Source organism: Aotus nancymaae, unplaced genomic scaffold (genome assembly GCF_030222135.1).
Source record: "Aotus nancymaae isolate 86718 unplaced genomic scaffold, 86718_ANA_hifiasm-v0.15.2.pri h1tg000014l, whole genome shotgun sequence".
Taxonomy (NCBI): domain Eukaryota; kingdom Metazoa; phylum Chordata; class Mammalia; order Primates; family Aotidae; genus Aotus; species Aotus nancymaae.
Genome location: NW_026988425.1, coordinates 10,975,413 through 10,998,307, shown reverse-complemented (window position 1 = coordinate 10,998,307; position 22,895 = coordinate 10,975,413). Strand labels below are relative to the sequence as shown.

At 43.2% G+C, this 22,895-nt stretch overlaps 1 protein-coding gene across 9 annotated transcripts in view; it reads left to right on the top strand.

Moving 5' to 3' along the window:
* The window catches only part of CTNND2 (catenin delta 2), a 935,473-nt gene that overhangs the window by 885,187 nt on the left and 27,391 nt on the right, over positions 1-22,895 (top strand). For all 9 annotated transcript variants that reach the window (XM_021675376.2, XM_064375868.1, XM_064375870.1 and 6 more), the window contains one exon: positions 1,910-1,994. In XM_021675376.2, the coding sequence (XP_021531051.2) occupies positions 1,910-1,994 (85 nt within the window). The remainder of the gene's footprint in view (positions 1-1,909; positions 1,995-22,895) is intronic.

The window sequence follows — 22,895 nt, the reverse complement described above, 5'->3', positions numbered from 1 at the left end:
ATATATATATATATATACACACACACACACACACACACACACACAAGCTTAAATATGCAGTGATGTTAATGAGTCAGACTGGCGAGTTGCCAGTCCCAGTCTGTCATAACTGCACAACTCATGGCGTCTGGCAGACACAACCAGGGGAGCTGGTGTTCTGAGATCCCGCCACTGGCACAGCTGTGTTGACAGCCACAATGAACTGCACCAGCTGACGTCTTCACCACCCCTGACTTGACAGCTTTGATGAAGATCAGACTCCAATTGTGTAGTTGTTATTAACTCTTATAGAAGTCTTATACTCGCCATTTTAAAATCTTGAAAACTTATTCTTTTCACATCATTTTAAACATCCATTATGGACATTCTATCATGTTCATCTGTCTCAAGAATACATTTGTTTTCTTCTCAATTTTAACAGTTATATAGGAAGTTGTGTTGAATGTGTCACTGTATTTTGTCATAAGATGGAAAAGCTATTAACAGACTCAACTGTTACTGTCAGTAAAGAACTGTGTATTGTTGCTTGGGTTATAATCACTTGTCACATTAGAAACACTCAATTGTCCAAGTCCTTCAATCAATACTTAGAAGAGTTTTTCAGGTAGAAATTTCTATGGTACCCATCCAGTGAATGCATCAGAATTAAAGTCTAAAGAGAAAGCCAAGTTTCTTTGACCTTCATGTGTTAGTATAATACTGTGATGTACTGGCATTTTAATCGAGAGGTTAAAACCTGCTGTTCATTACACATTCACAGTCTCATTCTGGTTTGTAACTACGCAAGAGATAGAAACGAAAGACTGTACTGTATCAGAGGAATTTATACATACTAATTATGTTTCAACTACACTATCACTACCTGAATATTCAAATGTATTTTTCTAGAGTTGCTTGGCCATTGTCATGAACAAATATTTAGCTAAATGATAAAATACAACAAAATATTGCATTTAATTTTGGTTCAGCATTGATTATATGAGAATGAAACGTAGCTTCATCTGGATTCATGGAAAGATCTAAAATTCTCTGTCTTTAAGTCAAAGGAATTACAGGTATACCTTAGAGATAGTGTCAGTTTGGTTCTACACTACTGCAACAAAGCGAATATCTCAGCAAAGCAAATCACACAACTGGTTTAGTTTATGTCATAGAAATATTGTGTTTCCTTAAAAATCATGAACCAACTTCTGCTAGCTTTAAACTTTTCTCCTGTAGCATTTTTTTTTACCTCTTCAAGGCTTCATAAAATTAAGAGAGTGAGGACCTTGCTCTGAATTAGGTTTTAGCTGAAGGGAGTGTTGCGGCTGGTTTGATCTTTTATCCAAACCACTCAAACTTTCTCCATATCAACAAGAAGCCTGTTTTGCTTTCTTATTATTCATGTGTTCACTGGGGCAGCACTTTTAATTTTCTTCAAGAACTTTTCCTTTGCATTCACAACTTGGCTCACTGGCACAACAGGCTGAGCTTTTGGCCTGCTTGGCTTCTGGCATGCCTTCCTCACTAAGCTTAATCGTTTCTAGCTTTTGATTTAAAGTGAGAGACGTGCAACCCTTTCTTCCACTTGAACACTTGGGGGCCATTGTAGGGTTATTAATTGGCCTAATTTTCAACATTATTTTATCTCACGGAAGAGAAGAGGGAGGCCTGAGGAGAGAGAGAGGAGGAATCGCCAGTCAGTGGAGCAGTCGGAACACGCAACATGTATTGATTACGGTTGCTGTCTTACATGGACGCAGTTCGTGGTGCTTCCAAACAGTTAGAGAAGTAACATCAGGGAGCACTGATGACAGATCACTATCGTAGACAGAATGATAATGAAGACGTTTGAAATATTCCAAGAACTACAGGACTGTGACACAGCTGTCCCACTCATGTATTGCCTTTCCTGTCTTTCCTTCATCAGACACTCTCCAAAAGTGGTCAAGGCCGCATCTCAGGTCCTCAACAGCATGTGGCAGTACCGAGATCTGAGGAGTCTCTACAAAAAGGTAAGGCTGGCTTCACCTGGGCCCTGAGCTAAACACTCAGTGTGGGGCTCTGAGATGCATCACAGACGTGGAGGGCACTTTCCCACAGGCTCAGGCATTGAAACACAACTGAAACGAGAATCAGTGAGGAAGCCAGAAAAGAGGCCATGTGTCCCCTGAGTAGTTCCGAAGATCCATGAACTTTCTGGACTAGACAGACCCATGCTCACAGGGTCTTACCCTGAATCATCTTACAGAAAATAAAACAAGCTCATTTTCCTGAGCTTCAGTATTCTACAATAGACTAAAAAGTAATGACAGAGAGATTTTGAAAAAAAAAAGCATCAACAAATGTTAACAAGTAATTTTGGAGATATATAAATGTGTGTGTGTATATACATGTACATATTTATATATATAAATATATTTTTTTATATCTATTATATATATTAATATATATAAATATGTGGAAAGTGAGAAACAGAGCATGCAATTCAGGAAATCAAGAACCATTGCACACTAGGAACAGTGAATAGGAGACTCAACTGTCTGATCCGTGTCCCTAAGCCCCTGAGAACCTCACGGCGTTATGTCCAAAGGGAAAAAGACGGTGCTCCAATGACAAACGTGGACCACCTAGATGCTCGGCGTTTTCTCAGTGCACTCTCGCAAGGCAGGCAGGAGTTCACATCGCACTCTTCCAAGGAGTCCTCACCCCCAATGTGACTCAAAAATGCCTTCAGAGAAAAAAGTCACATCTAGAAAGTTTTATTTGAGACCTCATTTACAAATGCTGCTCAGTATAGGATGCCTAACTTTTCTTTTTTGGTTAGGAGGGGAGAATTTTTTTAATGCTTCCCTAAAGTTATTGTTTCGTTGTGACAAGGCCATCAAGTATGGAAGTTCAAATTTGAGTTAACAAATAGTGGTAGAGGGCTATGCATGGTGGCTCACACCTGTAATCTCAGCATTTTGGGAGGCCAAGGTGGGCAGATCACCTGAGGTCAGGAGTTTGAGACCATGGCCAACATGGTGAAACCCCATCTCTACTAAAAATCCAAAAAAAAAAAAAAAAAAAGCTGGGCATCGTAGTGGGTGCCTGTAACCCTGGCTACTCAGGAGGCTGATGCAGGAGAATCACTTGAACCCAGAAGGCAGAGGTTGAGGTGAGCTGAGATCGCACTACTGAACTCCAGCCTGGGCAACAGAACAAGACTCCATCTAAAAAAAAAAAAAAATAGGGGTTAGAGGACATCACTAATAAGCAGGGAGAATGGCATAGGCGTTGGTCTCCATGCAGGGATTCAGAAAGCACAGACAGGACTCTGGAAGGGTGCGTGGGCTTCCATCAGCAACTGCCCACAGCACCCACCTACAGCCCCCTGGCTGCCTGCAGGAAGTGGAAAGACAGCCAAGATCATTACTGCCTCCATCCCCATCTACAGTCCCCACCCCCCAGGTCACCAGCCACTCACTGGCCAGGGACATGGGCAGCAAAGAGCTCACATCATAGGGAATGAGACCCATCTTGCCAGAGGGAAAATTTGTCTTTTCCAAAGCCAACAGGGAAAATAAATAAATATTTAATAGCTGTCTCTACTAAGTTATAGTCTATTTCTAGATTTCCCCCAAGGCCTTTATAACTTCCCTTAAGTATTCATTACTTTGCACTTTAGGTTTACAAAGTTTAGCTTATATATTTCTCTTTCAAAATTTTCCTGTTACCTAAGAGGAAGTGTGTTTAAGTTGAAACAGAATGCAAAATTAAGTGAAGGTTCTAGACCAATTACAGTCATCCCTCAGTATACACAGGGGACTGGTCCCAGGACTGCTGTAGATAGCAAAATTCATGCATATTCAAGGCCCTGCAGAAATTAATCAGCCCTCCTTATAAACCTTACAGGTTTTGCGTCCCGCAAATACTGTATTTTTGATCTGCATTTTGTTGAAAAAATCTGTATTATTAGTGGATCCACACAGTGTAAACCCACGTGGTTCAAGGGACAACTGTTAAGTCCTTCCCCGAGCATTTTACATAATAGGCTAGCATCAGCCATGTATCTACAGTGTTTGGGTTAGATTCTGTTTTGTTTGAAATTCCTATCTTAGCATCCTTAGTTAATTCCTTCTTGAATTCCTCCACGAGGCAAATGAAGTCTTGCCCAGGAAAGAGTCCAGCTAAACAGGCAGCTGTTTGAGGAACATGGTATAAATTAGAAAGGAACTGGCTGCTCTGAATCAGTGGCTCCAGAAACTCGATGAAATATTACTGCCTGAAATAAGACCCTTTTTCCTTCAGATCCTGAACATTTCCTCTTTGCTGAAATCCACCTTTTCATACTTCTGTTCATAGAAGGGAAGTAGCTTTTAGAGACTTTCCAGGCTCTTTGAATAATCATATGAGTCTTCCATCTTAGTGTTTTTCATTGTTGGTAGCAGAGTTCAAAAAGGTAATTGTCGATTTCCATGAAGAAAAAAGAATGTGTTGGCAGGAATTTAATGGAGGTAAAACTCAAGAGCTGAAGATGCTTCACACACTGTGGTCAGTGGTGGACTAGGGGAGGGACAGCGGGGGGTGGGGAGAGTGGGGAGGGATAATGAGGGGAGAAATACCAGATATAGGTGATGGGAGGATGGAGGCAGCAAACCACCTTGCCATGTATGTACCTATGCAACAATCCTGCATGACCTGCACATGTACCCCACAACCTAAAGTACAATTTAAAAAAATACAAAAAAAAAATATGTTTCATGTGAAGAGTCAAGAAGGATGGGCTGGACAAATGAATGGTGATGTTTTTAGTTGACCTATGATTTAAAAATATCGAGACAGAGCTCTTAATAATTTCCAAATTATACAGTTGTGAAATGAAAGGAGGCTCTTTGTGCCCAGTGTCATAAGTGCTGCTAATAGCAAAGCTCAAAATTCAGAAAAGCTTTCCTTTTGAAAAGCTCCTTTGTGAGAAAACCAAATTCATTCATCTTTATGAATTGTTTTCAATCAGTGGGGAAATAGATTTTGATTTTGTTCTTCATTGACAATTTGCATATCATTGAAAAAAAGTCTGATCCATATCTTTTAATTATCCGTGCTTCAAATCTATTTATTAAACACCTTCTAGGCTTAGCAAAGGAAGAGTTGCAAAGGAAAACATAAGACGTAGGAAGGAGGTCGTAGGGGTGAAGATGAAATATGAAACTATAATGGGCAGCTTCATTTAGTTCTGAATTACATACTACAGATTTTAAAGCATGGATTAAGGGAAAGAAACTTGTAGATCAAATCTGGAGAGGAATTTATGGAGTTTTGGTAATTAGGAGTAAGAGATAAGGATATTCTGGATAAAAGGGAAAGCATGAGGGGAGAGATGGAAATTGGATTGAGAGTAGCGTGTCCATGGAGCAGAATTCGGCTCCATCTGTCATGCTCATTTTCTTGTCGAACCCAGGCACAGAGGCCAGGCTGTCATTTCATTAGCTCACCTACTTTATGTTACTTAAAGAGACACATTCTGATTCAAATCAGAATATTCTTCTGGCTGGGTGTATTGTTTAATATAAAACCATGTTCGGTTCATGATGGATTTGGAACCAAAGCATATTTGTATCATCTGAACCTTTGACTTTTGTGAAGCCTGGCCTTCTGGGTCATTTTCTCCTAAAGGAACACAAACAGGTGTAGAAGAATGTGATCACTTGCAGGTTAAAGAATGCCTCACCCTTTTAAAGCCAGTTAAGTTTAGATAACCACAAATAGAAGTTAGATGTTCAGTGTTGTTGCAGAGGATGGCTTCTAAAGGAAAAGACGATGTGCCACAGGAAGAGACTGGTCGGGGTACAAGAGAAGCAGGAGACGAGAAGTTCTTGACTTTTTAGAACTTGATACTTACCAAGAAATGAAGTGACTGAAAGAATAGGGTGCTTAGGTTTGACTATGGTTGGGGAATTGTCGGGATGGCTGGTTTTGAAAGAAAGAAGATAGGTTTGGGGGAGGACATAGAATTAAAAGATTACAGAAATCATCATGTCTTCGATGCTGCCTTAATAATCTGCACAAGAAGAACTTGTGTTGGTTGGAACACAGGCTAAATCTCTTTCAGAGAGACCCAAAACTATAGGAGCTGAGACTACATGGGGCTCCCTTTCCCTCTCATGGATCCATACGTGCTCAGACAGGTGGCCCAAGGCCAGCAGGTGACCCTGATGCCTGTCACATCGCTCTGCCTTGCAAAAGAAAAGTCGTTCCTGCCTGTATAAACAAAGCGCCCTGGCTCTGCCCACTTCTCATTCCAGCCCATAGGGTGAGAGCAGAGAGGGGAGGGCAAGTGGCACAGAAGCTGCTAGTCTCGGGCCCACACCCCGGGGTGAGAACTCAGTCCCATCGCCAGAGCCCCCTGCCAGGGAGGGTGGGGACAGGGCACAGCATAACCCCTGAAAAAGGTTTGTGGCTTGAGAAGAAAGGCAGGACCATTCCAGCAGTCATTTTCTTCTCCAATGTCTTTAATGGCAGTTGGAATCACAACATAATGAGGCATATTATCCCATTTTGGGGTGGCTGTGATCAGCCAAAACTTCTTACTTGTATTAAGCAAAAATCTCCTTATTTGCAACTTCTGTCCTCCAAAAAGCTGTACTGAAAAAGTCTAATCTCTCTTCTCTGCAGTAGCCTTCCTGGATTTGAAGCTAGCCATCTTTATCTACACGGTCATTACTTCTCTAGGTCTAAAATGTACAGAGGAGGAAAATAAATGTCCTCCCTCACCCATCACTGGGTTCATAGCAGAAGCCTCTATAATGAAAAGCAAATTATAATAACAAGAGAAAAGCATCAAAAATTATCTAATATAAAGTTCTTTATGTGACATGAGAGCCTCTGTAAGGAATAAACCCCCGAAGAAACAAGTAAACTTGTGTATTTCTATGCCGAAGTCTGATGAAGGGTGGACAGCCATAGGGATGTCTGATTGGAAGACAAAGGGTATGATCTAATGGTGATAAACAGGGGAACTTTGCGGATTCCTCTCTGTGACCCTGTGAGTCCAAACAGAAGGATGTTCCTTTGCTCCAGTATAAGAAGGCACCTCTTGAACGAGGATTTTATGACCGGCTTAAGGGAAGAAGTGTGAGGGGAAGGCGAGAGAGACCTTTCTACCTCTGCTGTTTTCCCAAATGCCAAGGTGCCGCATTCGGGGTTAACCCATCCCTAAATCCCATCACATGCTGAATTCTAATATCTCAGTCTTTCCACAGCCTTCACCATTGCGATCTCTTCTTCCCAAATACATGTAAGTTTGTTGATATCCCTTTTGTAATATAGCACCCCAAAATGAATGTATTCCTCAAATTTTCTTTGAAGCAGAGGAGAATAGACAGAGACTATGCTTTCCTGATGCACGACACTCAACTTCTCACAAAACTGGAGATCACATTGGTGTCTGAAAGGTTCATCCCATAATTTGGTGAAATACAAACAGCATATGGCCAGGGGTCCCCAGCACAGCCCTGTCACTTACCAGAAGCATGACCTTGGGCAGGTGACTCGAGACCCTCTGCCTATCAGTGTAAGAATTGACTCAGGCAGCCCTCTGGCCACTTCTGCTGAAGGGTGGAACACAGTGAGTAGCCCCCGATTCACCAGGTTTCAGATGCACTGGGGTTGCTTGGCATCCAGTTATCTGTACCTGGTGAGCAGCCATTCCTGATGCAGAGCCACCAGAAAAGCAAACGACCTCTTAAAATGGTCTCTGGCAGTTCTTGTACCTGGCAGCATGTTCCCTGGAGGCAACGGGACACGCCCCTGGGTCTCTGGAGGTTTGGAAGCCTGGGTCACCATGATGCCTTCCTTCCACTTTGTATATCCACGTCTGTATCTATCCTTGACCTTTGTGTCAAAGAACCTCCAGAGCCCTTCATGAAGACTGTGGGCATCTCTCCCTCAATCCCACCCCCTCCCTTGGTTTTCCCATCCATGATGGGAGAGCTATAACACTCACCTCGGGGGATTGCTTATGTCTCAAATGGAACTGCAGTCATCACGGCGCTTTGTAAAATGGAAAGGAATATATCCATGGGAGTTGGTGCCATTAATTCTACAACGTTTTTCCAAGCTGTTTGTTTGGCAAGTGCCATCTCTGCCATCCTGTCCACAGGCAGCTGAAGGTTTGGATCCGAGGATTTCAATTTGTCATTGTCATCATCACTCTTCACCTCTGCCTTCATTTTTACAGCTCCTTTCCCCCTGGTCTCTCTACTCTGTCTCCCCCAGTCCCTAGAGGCCTATCCAGTGTCCCTATCCAGGCCTATCCCATGGCCTTTGTCCCTTCTCCCACGCAGCTCTGCCTGCCAGTGATATTTCTGTAGGAAGCAGAGTCCCGTGTTTACAAGAGAGAGTGCTGGGTCCTGAAAGATGGCAGTCAGAATTGAGAGGATGCAACCTCCGTGCTTCCATGTCCTTGCTTCACCATAGACGGTTTGCCTGGAAGACAAGCCAGGCCATTCCAACAGACCCTGTAAAGTTAGTATGGAGAGGGTCAGAGTCCCTGTTGTTAAGTGGTAAATGATTTTTTCCATTGTTGAGTTTATGATCTTGAAGCTCATTTTGCTCTAAGAAACACAAAGTGCTTCACAGAGAACAGCATCCACTCAATTATCTCTCTGGATGGATTAAAATCTGTAGTTCAGGTCAGGAGCGGTAGCTCACGCTGTAATCCCAGCACTGAGATGCCGAGGTGGGCAGATCACTTGAGGTCAGGAGTTCAAGACCAGCCTGGCCAACATGGTAAAACTCCATCTCTACTAAAAATGCAAAATTTAGCTGGGCATGGCAGTGCATGCCTGTAATCCCAGCTATTCGAGAGGCAGAGATGGGAGAATCTCTTGAACCCAAGAGGTGGAGGCTGCAGTGAGCAGAGATCACACCACTGCACTCCAGCCTGCGTGACAGAGTGAGGCCCTGTCTCAAACAATTAAAAATAAAATATAAATAAAATCCTTAGTTCCTAAGTGTAGGGATCAAATCACAGGTAGATCAGATGTCAGACTCAATCTCTTGTTGACAAGTAGCAGGGTTAGAAACCAGACTAAGTCTCCCTCCTAATATTGATGGCCTGGTGTTTCGATGGTTGTGCCCCCCTCCACCCCACCTCGCATAAAATGTTGGTATCTTGACGGTGGGCTCATGTCTTGAAGAATGCCAAACTGCCTGTGCTTGAAACAGAGTAAGGTCATATTTCTCTGAATAGAGATACTGTATTGGCTCCTTCCTTCGTGATGAGAGAAAGAAAACGTAAAACTAATCTTTCAATGTCCTTCTTTTTATTGTCAGAGAAGATAGACTCTCGGGTTGCCCAGCAAGTGAAGAATGAGCTTTGACGGGAGTGCGTCATGCCCTTCATGGCCTGTCTCGCACCAGGCTTTCTTTTCTTCCCGCTCTTGGATTCATCTCATTGGCTCTTGCTGCCATTGCACTCGCAAAACAAGAAATCAATAAGTAATTATAGATGGGTAAGGGAATGCCTGCGGATCTCCTCGAATGTCCATACCAGAGTGGATGAAGGAGTGAGCACCGCCTTCTGTCATCTTTTGCAGCTTGCTTGTGGGAGACTGACCACTCTTCATAGATGAGCCAATAGCCCATGGCCCTGCGGACTGAAGTGGTGTTCTCATGTTTAACATCACTTCATCACCTCATCGTCTGGACATTTGGAAAACAATACTAGGTTCCAGTGAGACTTAGAAAGATACTTTGAAATAGTGTCAAGGAAAAACACAATATAGTCAAAAATCAAAATGTTAAATTTTAAGCTTTGCAGTATGAAGAGTGGGGAATACTGAACGGCTCTAATATGTCCTCCAATATGTTGCTATTTTGAGAGTTAATAGACTCTACTTTCTGGGTAGCTAAGGGATGAAAAAGCAGTAAATCCTCTATGGAAATAAATTAAGCTACTAAATGTAGAGCTGTCATTTTATCAAGGAAATTGCTTACTGGGAATTTATTAATCTTTCTACTGTGCCGGAAAATTCTTCAACCAGAGATTATTGGAAGAATATAAGGACTTTTGGCCAGATTTTAAAAGAACCCAAGGCTAGTGTCCCCAAGGTTTGCAATTGTAGCTCCTCAAGTTCTTTCTTTTCTAAATTACTTGATGTCAAGTTAGGGTAGGAAACAAAACGGCTGAGGTTAAATTCAGCTCCATGCCGTCTCCGCCGTAAATCTGGACGCTTACTTGTTGAGGTTTGGTATTGACAGAGAAGGTCTTTACTCACGAGATCTCCTGACCTCTCTGAGACAATTCTCAGACACTCATCATGTGATATCTGTCCAAAAGCAAAGGCACAAATGGGAACAGAAGCAAAAATCAATTGTGCAAAAGTGGAAATCAATGCACGTGGCAGTTTCTAAACAAGAAATGACTAAGTTACAGCTGTTACTGGGTTAGATCCCCAAGTCAGGGGAAATCCGTGTAGCAGTACCCAAACTAAACACTTCCTCTATAATTCCACCCTTTCACAAGGCTTCAATGATAACATTTTGAATCAAACCTATGAAAATACCCCAGAGACAAAAGGCAGAATCAAAGGACTTACTGGATCAGGAGCTAGAAACTCAGTAAGCTTAATCTAAGTCCACATCCATTCTTCTTCCTTACTTTGTGGCAATTAACTCAAACTTACTCCCTGTTTTTCTGGTGGATCCAGCAGATTGGGTGTTATCATGTCAATGAGAACTCAGTGTGCATGAAAGACAGCATGATCAGTTTCTTCTCTCTTCCCTCCATCTCCTCTCCATCCCCTGCTCATAAGTTGTGTCTTCCCCTGTCTCAATGCCTCCCAAGGAGGTTGAGTTAAGTGGGAAAGGGGACTCAAGGAGAGGAGAACAGAACCAACTTGGTTATATCTTGGCTCCGGTACACCCTGCCCATGGGAGATGACTGCTGGCTAGCTCCACCTCTCATGGGGACAGAGGGGTGCGTTGCTCAGAAGTACCACCCTGCAACCAAGGACCTCCCAACTAGGGATACCTGGCCTCCTCAGCTATCTGCCTCAGAATTCTCAATTGGCCTCAGACTACACACAGACCAGGGAAGATACAGATGTTGTGCCCCTGTAGCTTTTGTCATTTTGGAAGTCCTATTTAAGAAAAAGAGTACACTTTATGAATATAAATGAGGTATAGACCTTGGAAGGGGCCTGTGCAGTGGGTGGGCCTGAAACTTCATGACTCTATGGTCCATTCACCTTTGGCACTGAACCTCTGTATTGCCCTGCTAGTGCTGCTGAAGACCAGGCCCCGCAACTTCAGGGAGCTCATGGTGAAGCTCTTTACACAGTTCACTCCCTGGGCTTCAGGAGAGGGAAGGTGAGGAATCCCCAACCAACTGATTACTTCCAAGGAAGTTCTCACCACCAGCCGCTTCCACCCTCACCCTATCTTACATAATCTGCAGTTGGGTCATATGCTAATACTGCAGAACCCTATTTTGTCCACCACTTTTGCAACCCTGAGTGGATGGTATAACACTTTGAGAAAGTGGGGCAAGGGGTCATCTATTATTTTTTGCCTTGCTTGGGACCTTAGCCAGAACAGAAGCATAAGGAAATTACGTTAACATCCTGGCATAGTACCTTATCACCAGTATTTAATCATCTGCAAGTTCTCTAGAGAATGTTTCCTTGCCTTTTCCAGGTTCTAAAGGCTGCCTGCATTCCCTGGCTGGTGGCCTCCTCCTCCTCCTCCACCATCAGAAGCAGCAGTGCAGCATCTTTGAAACTTCTCTGCTTCCATCACTGTACTGCCTGCTCTGTGAGCCCCCCTGAGTTCCTCTTATAAGGAACAACCTTTGAGATTATATTGGGCCTACTGGGATATTCAGAATGATCTCCATCTCCCCCTTTCAAGGTCTTTAACTTCCATCACGTCTGCAAATTCCCTTTGGCCAGTTAACGTACCATATTCACTGGTTCTGGGAATTAGGACAGTGATATCTTTTATGGGGAAGGCAGCATTATTCAGCCTCCAACTCCCTCTCACATGAAATCCTGAGTGTAATGGTTGAAGTCTGATATAACACCTGCCAGAGCCAGGGGTTTGGCTCCTCCTCACTCCGTGCTCATCTGTGTCATCCACATTGCGTATCAGCCTGCCCACGTTACAAACAACTGGAATGGAAAAGAGCCAGGGAGGGCATGCTTTTTTTTATTTTAGAGACACTCCTTTGTGAATACTTCCAGTTCTTAGTCAAGTGGCCACCCACGATCCCTCTCTAGGGGTTAACTGAAAAGCAGAGTTTCTATTACAGGGTGAGAGAGTGAAGAAAAGGCTAGGACGGAGATGTTCATTCCCTGGACATCCTCGCTATGTGTGCACCAGCACCAAGGCTCCTTTTGAATATCTGTGCCCGGTTGTTATAAAAGCCACATTCTTGGGAGATCCCACAGTGCTGTCATTTCATTAGAAATACTTCTACGGTAATTGCCAATAGGCTTCAACTTTGAAAACGGCCTCATGTCCACGACTCCATTGCCCTATGCAGGGAGGCCAGGTCGATGGAAAGAGAACTGTACGTTTTCAGACTCTGTTTTGTAGCTGGAACAGTCTGAGAACATTGGCAACAACCAAGGGAAGAAGTGAGGTCACAGAATGTGGAACCGTCTCGGATGCTTCTTGTTGTGACATGTGCTGTCATAACCCTGTGCCAGCAGTTCCCGAGGTTAAAGCTGGGTGAACTCACAGTTCCTATGTCCTGCCCTGAGAGAGCCGTTCATGCTGTCCTCACCACCAGCGCTCCATGTAACCGGGTGACAGACTGACCACTGGTAAAATATGTAGCATAAAATAAAACTATACATCAATTGGGTCTTTCTCTACGCCAGTCTGTGCGATAGTACCCCCATTTTCTTCTTCTCCTTAATACCATGGGATTCCTCTTAAAGCAGTCCTGTCAATCCTGCTACCCAGTGGCCACTCCTAGTAACTTACGTTCGTTATTCATTCAATGCATATTTACTGAGCACCTGCTATTTCCTCCGCTCCCTTCTAGGTTCCGGAAGTTCTGAAGTGGATACATTCATACTGGGTTACCTTTCCCCAATTACACGTGGCCTGCATTTTAGCGATTATTTCTTGATAGTTTCACTTTATGCTTGTTTTTATTGGGTTCTATTATAAAATAGAAATATATATATACATATGTATTCCCTATTTATGGTCCAGTCCTCTTGCTAAGCCGTTTTCTCCTGGTATTGTCTGTTTTCCCCCTTCCTGTTTCTTCATTCTCTCCCTCTGGTCATTCTTCCCCTAGAGATACACATGCTCTTCGTGCTTCTGTCTGAAAGTGCTTGAGAAATGTCCCCTCCCTGTCCTTCTCCATCTTCTGCCTTCTCATTTTCTGCTCCCCCATGGTCCAGCCTTCACAAAGCGGTTTCTAGGAAGGTTGGAGTTCATTCATGGTGCCTTTCTCACTTTCTGTTGTACTCATCCACCCCTAGCAGTCAGTCCTCACGCCTCCATGGAACGGGCTCCTAACTGCAGCGTCCATCGAGTCGCATTGCCTGTGTGCCTTAGGTGGGGCTCCCCATTGTAACACGCAGACTGAAACATCAAATGATCCAACTACGTGAAAGTTTATTTTCTTGCTCCTGTAGTCGTCCTGGACTACAGGTGTTCAAGGGGACAGGTCAGCTCTTCTCCATGTTGGCACTCAGGACGCAGACTCCTCCTTCCATCTGTGGCTCTGGCACGCCATAAGGCCTGCAGCCATACCTAGCAGCTCACATGCCCATTGTCTTACCTCTGTTGGCTAGATCTCCATTGCGTGGGTGTGAAAGGCAGCCACATGGCAGGAGAGGCTGGGATGTGTGGTCTCGATGGGTATCCAGGAAGAGAAGGACATGGACTGGAGAGACCCTGACACATCTTCCTCTGCTAAACAGCCTCCTCCCAGGCTTCTTTGTCACTACTCTTATTTTTCTCTACCTGGCAAACCGCCCCTTCTCAGTCTTTTTTGCCAACATCCTGTTCCTGGTCTTCCCTGCGGCATCCTTGTTTGGGACCTTATACTTGCTAATGTAGATGATCTCTTCTGCTCCCATGGTTTTTAAATGCATTTGAAGACTAGTTTGTATCCACATTTATTTCTCTATCTGGTCTTCACTGTTGAACACTAAGCTCATCCATACAACTAACCACATGACATCTGCACTTAGATAACTCATCAGCTCTAGCGTCCATACGTCCAGTACTGAGTTCTCAGTGTTTTCCCCAGATCTATTCTTTTTCTATGGTTGCCCATCTCAGGAAATAGCACCCAGCCCACCCTGTTGTTCTTTTTAGAAATCTGAGAGTCATCCAATTAATACCTCCTTTTTTCTTATCTCCACTCGATTTTTAAGCAAACCCTGATGATAGATTTCCTAAAAATCTCCCATACCCAACTATATCTCCCATCCTTACTTCCATCATCATTTGTCCCTGGTCCTGGTACAGTTACTGCCTAATTGGTTTTCTGGAATCAATGTTACCATCTTCAGTCTATTTTCCATTAAGCATTCAGAGTATACTTTTAAAAATCCAGATCTGACCTCGCCATTCTCCTGATTAAAATGCTTCAGTACCTTCCAGTTTCTCACAAAGTCCTGCTCACCTCCCTGCACTCACTTCCCTTAGCTCTGCCTCAGCCACACTGTTCCTGCTTCCCTTTGCTCTTCCTCTGCAGGCACAAAGCTGTTCCCACAGAGAGCCTTGGCATTGCCTGGGCACAGGTCAATTCCTTAGCTGGGGATGCCTCACCTTCTCTCCCTCCAAGCCTGGTTATTGCTGCTCCAGTTTAACTATAACCCCCTCCAGAAAACCTCCCTGACTTCCCCAGCTCTGTAAGGCTAATAGCAGTCCTTCCCAATAATCTGAACTTTTCCTTCATGGCTCTTACATCATGACTATTGATGTGATCATGTTTTGAACACCTGTCTCTCCTCCATCTTCCACTCAACAGCCATGCCGGTCTCTTTCTCTGTTCTTGCCCTGTGCCCAGCATGATGCTATTTACTTACTAATTTTTATTGAATAAAAGCACCGGCGTAGCTACCCCAGAGTGTAAGCCTAGCAGAGGGCGTGTTCAGTGACTCTGCTTCCATTCACATTGTCAGGAGCATTTTGAAGTGGATGGGAATACAGAGAACTTGACGTTGAGACCCAGGGTAATCTTTGAATTTGTTCACCAATGATCAGTATGTGTGTAAAATAGCTGACTGTTCAAATGCTCAAATGACATATCAGAAGCTAGACATTTGGATTCCTAAATCTGAAGACTGGACTGTTTAGTTTTATCCTGAATTTAACTTTGCAGTACTAATTGAAACACAGAGGACATTGGTACAGCTCGTCCAAGTCAGATCTTCATTTTAAGGCCTCAGAAGCAAAGCCAGGGAGGTAAGAGGGCTGATGTGGTCTTATTTCAATTTCCCAAGTGTTTTCATTTCTTTGTTTTTTTTTTTTTTTTATTGCATTTTAGGTTTGGGGTACATGTGAAAAACGTGCAAGATTGTTGCATGGGTGCATACGTGGCTTTTTTGCATTCCATTGGTACCTATTAACTCCTGGTGGTTAACAATGGTATACTTTCTTCTACTAAATCATATTTATTTTTTCCAGATTTTCATATCTTCTTGGTTACATTGGTTCTTTAGAATTAACTCAGTAGCAGTAAATTGAATTCCTAAAGCAGATTTACACAGTATTCGCTTTTAAAACATGGTATTGCACAAGATCCTTATGTTCATATGTACTGTACCTTTAAGTAGCCAAATCAATTTAATTAAATTTCATTAGAAGCAACACAGCTGAAACAAACTAATGAAAGCAGCTAGTATGTCAGGTAGTGTTTATTTGTACATTAAACTGCAAATACTCCCTTTTGGCCCTTAAAATTTAGTTTAAATATTTAACTCTAATAGCTTTTGGAATTGTTGGTGGAATTAGTTTTAATGAACCTTTAACAAACAGTTTTCCTTAAAAATAGATGGAAACTTGTTTTATTACAGCAGAGAGAGGCGGAAGGTTTTGTAGTTAAGCAAAATATGACTTGGTCTTCAGTCACACAGATGGTGCATTCGAATATTCTGCCTCCAGTTTATTGTATTTAATACCTTTTCTGAAAATAAGAAGGATGTGTATGTATAAATCCACTAATTTGAAATCTTTTCATCCTCTGCTTAATGTGATTACATTAATAGGTTTGTTCTACTCAAAAATGACTGGAAAACTGGTACAATTTTGAACAATGAAATTTCTGATACGTGAGCATTAATATCTTAGCTGGTTACCTAAGGCAACGACTTCTGTTTTGACTTTCCTTTGAAAAATAGGTCCCCAGTGCAGTAGTCTTGCTTGTGAATGTAAGTGCCAAGCCCTGCGTGTTGCAGGCTGATGCATGGGTGAGCCTGGGTTGCTAAAAGCCCAACAGATTTTCGCCGTACTTTTTTTTATATCTCAAGTCACTCAAAAAAAAATTAGAATTGACAAGCTTTCTGGGCTGTAGAGGCTTCAAGGATAGCTAAGGTGAAAAAGTTGTGTTAGTTACTTCAGTACCAAGTAGTCTGCATATGCCCACTGAGGATTCCTCGTGTAGAGGCCAAATAAATCTTAGTAGATTAAGAAAGTTCCAGAACTGTTTAAAAAACAGGGAAAAAAAGGCCATACATGGGCCAACAGTGTCCTAGTAATTATTTTAGGTTCCAATTAATATCCCCAGTAGAAATAAACCATTGTTCATTCTCAAAGTTAATTATTTGTTGAAGCACCTGGGTCAGAGAAGTCTCTTATAAGAAAATAGTTGATAAATATAACTTCTACTGATAGAAGACAAAGCTTCCAGAACTCTCTTTGGAAACAAAATTATCAATAGGAACATCAACATTGACTATATCATCACAGCTGCGGGTATTCACTGGGTCACCCTCCACCCCACTGAGGTCAAGTTTCTAAAAGGTGTGTTCCAGGAGCAGGGGTCAGAGGCTACCATAAGCATAACTCAAAATTCCATTTTCTGCTGAATCTCATCTGCTAAAGCACATTACTGAGGATTTAGTATTTAGACTGTTTTTTTCTCCCTGTAATCACCAAATCCACTAAACCTTCATTTGAGCAGCCCTTGAAATATTCACTCTCCCCTCCCACCTTCTCTCTAAACTCTATTACATGGAATAAGGCAACTTCTCTCCCTAATCCCCTTCCCTCCTCCTCCATCAAGAAGTATCCTTCTCCATCCTTTTTGTGATTCAGCAGAAGTGGGGTGCTCTTACCTGCTCAACTCACAATGGCAGGATGTCCCTTCATAGTCCAAACACGTGGGTCATTCTCATTCTATCACATGTAAATATTCTCCATCCTCTTGTTGACATGCTCTGCATGCTTTCTGGAGCACCTACTGGTCATCACTGTTCCCTGCCCAATAATATTCCCACAAGGTGACCTCTCCAGAAACCAACCCCTTCAGTTTAATGGGCACATTCTGGAAGCAGGTGTGGACTGTTGTACCCAGTCATAAAAGAATTGGGGCATAGCTAATGAGAACGGTAATATACTCTTCCTTTTAATCCTATTTCCTGATTCTCCTAAGGATCTGTGTTTGGGGGGAACTGAATGCATTTGCCATGGGCAAGTACCTATGTATTCTGAGCTCCATGGAACTAGAAGCACTGGGGGTGGAGAGACAAGCTGTGTGCTCCGACTGAGTCAGCACCCATCCAGGGGACAGAGGTGGCAAAGATAATGATGCTTCAAAATTATTTTCCAGACTGGTTAAAGAGGAGGCAATTATATATACCTCACACTGAAACATGGTCAGTGGAGAGAAATTACCACTTAAAATAGAGCAGGCAAACCCAAGGCCACGTTTTTGTGATTATCATTAGGTGCTGTTTTACCTAAGCTAACACTGCCTTTAGCACAGTTTCTAGTGTGTCGTAAAAGACAGATCTACCAACAGCAGATGATTCTGATGAAGTTACTCTGAGCTACAATTAAAAGAAGAAGGTTCTAAGGCTCTGATTATATTTATTTGTTATAGAATAGAGTCTAAGAACTGTGGATGCTGGCTATAACACCTGTGAAATTGATTGTCATTTCATTTTACAATAATTAATACTGTCATCTTAAATCATTAACTCCAGCTAGCATTTATTAGACACCTCTGTGTTCCAGGTACTATCCTAGCTAGGTACCAGGGCTTTGCTGCCTCACAGCTAGGTAGATAGACTGGCCTGCAAAAGTCTGTAGCGTGATGTAAAAGCATTTTATTAGTATCATGGAAATAAAACTGGTCACATTACTGAAAGCTCCCCTTAAACCAGGGTGGCATAATTAATTTGGCAATAGTCATTGGATGAGCATGCATTGCCTGCCTCCTGTTTGTGTGATACAGAAACAAGCAGGATAAGGTTTGACAGGCAGAAAAATGCAAGGTGCCCTGCCGTGTCACAGAGCTGCCTGATCCCAGATGGGGATGTGTGAAATGGAATCTCCTAATCAGTGCATACTGGGTGATCAGGTGTGATTGGCACTCAGTGGGTGTGGCATCCCTCTCTGGCCTGAGATTTTAACCTATTTTGTTACTATAGAAGTCAACCTTGGAAATGGAGACTGAAGGGCCTCCTGGGGTTTAGCACTTTAAAAATGTACCCCAACTTGTCACTGACACCTATGCAAAGAAACCCCAGGCCAATGGTTCACAGCCCTGGCTGTTCATTAGCATCAATTTGGGGGAGGGGTGGAGCTTCTGACAATAAGGATACCCGGCCCTACCCAGAATACTCTAAAACGAACCTCAGGGCTGGAGCCCTGGCATTTGTATTTTTAAAACTCCCCAAGCTAATGAGTCACTTTGCCCTTAATGTGTGGAAAAGAAGCTGAGACGGAGCTTACCAGTAATTGGGAGAGAAGGGCCGACTCCTGACGGCTCTCTGATTCTACCTCTCTGTCTGCTGAGACACCCAGGGTTAGCAAGTCAGGTAGTGAAAAGATATTCATGAGAACAGTTTTGAACCTTGACAGACAGTTCTCCTCATCCTCTGCATACAAACCTAACCAACTCCCGTGCCCATCTGAACTGAATGTCGTGCACAATTTCTAGAATAAGAAGCTATGGCTCGAGTGTGTGTTATCCTAACCTCTTGTAGACCAGTCTGAATGAAAGCTACTTAGTTCCCTCATTCAAACCCTTAGTAGAAGTCTCTCTAGTAATACATTCTTCTTGGTGACATTTACAAGATGTTCAAAAATATAAAATGGAGAGTGGTATAAATTCAGGGCCCTCGAAATCCATAAAAAGAAGACCTGTATCAACTAAACAGACTGACCACGTCCTAGAAATACAGTGAAGACCAATGGCCTGACTCTCGTGCACTCTGAACCATTGGAAATGCCCATGTGGATTATCGTAGCTTTGGGGAATAATACAGTTTCACAGGAAACACATTGGAAACTTTCAGAGGCTGTAAGTGGGGGAAGGCCAGCTAAAGGGTGTAAGATAAAGAAAATCAGATTGTTCCTGGTGGCAATTTAAAGTTCAGTGACTTTGAACTCATCTTCTTTTTTGGATTTCTATCTCTATATACTTGGAACAATTTAACGACCTCCAGTTTTAAGTTTAATGTGTTAAAAATAAAAACCAATTTGAGGCACAGATATCATATCACATTTTTGACAGCTTAGCTGGATCCTGGGCTGAAGGGCACAACTTCTGGGTCATTCTGCTGAAGGTGAACAGCAGATAGTAAAAGAGCTCCTTATCATCAATGGGAAGGACTCACGGCCCTTCCCCAGTTACCACAGTAATTCTTCATTCTCCCTGCTTCTTCCCTGAGCTTTCTTTTCTAATCCCTATGAGTTGTACAGGTGGTGCAAAGAGGAGCCAGGGTGGAATGCCCGATACGACAGAATTCACAAACAAAGTCTCTGGCCTACAATGAGTTAATATTTTAACAAGAAAAAATAACGATTAAAGAGGCAAATAATGATCGAAAAGATATGTGCCCTAGTTGTTTGCATTTCTGTGAACCACCTCCAAGCCTTTCTGAGTGACAGTGGGAAGTAAATGAATAATAGATTGATTCTAGCTGACTAGATAACAAAAGTGTACATGGCTAGTGGAATAGAAGGAATGTCAGCTGAGCAGTAACTTTCCCGAAGAATCTGTATCTTCATTTCCCTTCTTATTTAAAAAGCAAAACATTTTTTTAATTGAATGACTAAATATTTTATACAATAAAAGATGTGGGGCTGGGCATGGTGGCTAATGCCTATAATCCCAGCACTTTGGGAGGCCGAGGCGGGCAGATCACTTGAGGTCAGGAGTTTGAGACCAGCCTGGAGTTTGAGACCAGCCTGGCCAACATGGTGAAACCCTGTCGGTACTAAAAATACAAAGATTAGCTGGGCATGCTGGTGGGTACCTGTAATCCCAGCCACTCAGGAGGCTGAGGTAGGAGAATTGCTTGAAACTGGGAGACAGAGGTTGCAGTGAGCCAAGATCACACCATTGCACTCCAGCCTGGGAGAAAAAGCAAGACTCCATCTCAAAAAAAAAAAAAGATGTGGAAGGCCATGAGCTCAAGGTAGCTAAGTATTCCACATAACTGTGTTTGTAATGAGTGTTGATTGATCTGTACCATGAACCAGGTGCACCCTGGTCTCCAGCATCCAGTGTTCTACAAGTTTCCATGACATTTGGCAGTTGCTCCTCTACATCTGTGGGAGATTGGTTACAGGACCTCCCAAAGATACCAGAATTTGTAGATGCTCAAGTCCTTCTTGTGTTAATAACATGGTGCAGTATTTGCAGGTAACCTACACACATTTTCCTGTAAACTTTAAATCGTTTCTAGATTACTTATAATATGTAATGTTAATACAATGTACTGTGTAAGTACTCACACTGTTTAGGGAATGATGACAAGAAAAAGCAACATGTACGTGTTCAGTCTAGACAATTTTTTTGGAATATTTTCCATCGTAAGTTGGTGAAATCCATAGGTGTGGAACCCACAGATTCAAAGGGCCGACTGTATGTGGCATCAGAACTAAAATTGTAAAGTCCTCTCTGGCGTTGTTGAGTGTAGCAGTGTTGCAGTTCCACAGTTTGGCCACTGTAGCCTTCGTGCTGCATCGATGAATGAGAGAGGGAAGATAGAGAGGATCACCTCTTCTCACAGCACACAGAGTTTATGTTTGTCTCATTGCAATGTGGAAGGTATTCTGTCCCTCCTTAGGCTCCTGCGCTGTGGCTCGGGAAACAGCTCTAACAAAGACCTTTATTGGATTTCTGCTCTGCCCTGTTCCTTAAGCTCCCGTCTCCCCTCCATTCAAAACGCCTGTACCCACAGGTGTGCTGTCCCTGGTCGTCCTCAGAGGGGTCTGATTCAGGGGTTCCTTCCCTGTTTCTCCCACCGCACTCCGCTCTCGTCACCATCAGGTGTATACTAACCCCATCACCCACAGACAGGTTACCTGCGGGACCACACTTCTGCCAGGCATTAGCATTTTCCATATTGGATCTTATGAAGGATTTGAACTTTTTTGGGTGCATCCATAGAAGAGTTCCTTTATAATCAATTTTGTCATCACATTCACTTTTCTGACATTTCCAGAAATGTAAATACTTGAATGGTTGCAATATAGTCTAAACATCATGAAATCTGAATTGCTGAACAACACGTATCTCCAATCACCTGCGTAAGAGAGCAGTGTTAACTAATGTACTGATGTCTCGCCAAGGAAAACCAGTCCTGCAGTTGTGCCACATTCACGTCTAGCGTGTCCTTAGGTCTTAGAACATATTAAATGGTTAGCCAATATTCATATTGCAAAGTACCTTGTTCACCCTTAATACCACACAGAATATCATCACATTCGTAACCAAAGAAGCCAAGGTTTTGTCCCGAGCCACTACTTGGAATCCCAAAGCATACCTTCTACACTGCAATGAGACAAACATAAAATGATCTGTCCCCATTTGGTCATATTTGGGAGTTTTGTCATCTACAAAGCATTTCCTTCAAAAGACAAACATTTTTTAAAAATTCTTTTTTAATCATTCTCCCACATAAGTAACGGACACATACATTTTTGAAATATCTTCCGCCCTGCACGTGTCTTTGGTAAGACTGCTCCTCCTCTGTGTTTGCCACCACCCTCCAGAGGATTTCAGAGAAACCCACAGAACTCCAGTGGAGGCACTGTCTCTTGCCGTGATACCTGCTCATTCTGTGACACCCCCACCCTTCCCTAAGGAGGCATTTATTTACTTACACCCTTCATCCCCATCACCTTAACTCACTAATCACCCAAGCCTCCTGGGATGATCATCATGACCTGGACCCCTGGATCGAAGGCTCTGAGCAGCCAGTTATCCCCCATATATTCCACCTGTCTTCTGTCCACCTCCCAGTCTTTTCCTCCTTTAACCTGTGGTTAAAGATCAGCAAAATCCCCTGCATTCTATTGTGAAGTCCCTCTTCTGCTCGTCTCGTGTCTCTCTGACACCAGCGGCCCTGAGGACACTGCCCCCCCCGGCCCCCCTCGAGGGCTGTTTCATCTCCCACCCGCCCTCCTTCCCTCCCTTGTGTCCCTGGCCCTGGAGGTGGAGCACGCATCCTTCTTGGAGCAGTCGTCCTTCTTGCCCCCTCCTCATTGCCCTTTCAAGAAGGATCTCTGCTCTCCTCCCTCAAAAAAAACCCCTGACACCTGTGAAGTATCCCCCCAGCAGCCTATGACCCTCATAAGCCCCCAGTACCCTGACCAATTTACACTCTCCATATGGTCTCCAGCACCTACGTGTTCCTCCCTACTGGGCTCAGCTTCCGTGGGCTTCTGTGACATTCCCTTGTCCCTCTCTCCAAGTTGCCTGACGACGCATCAACTCTACC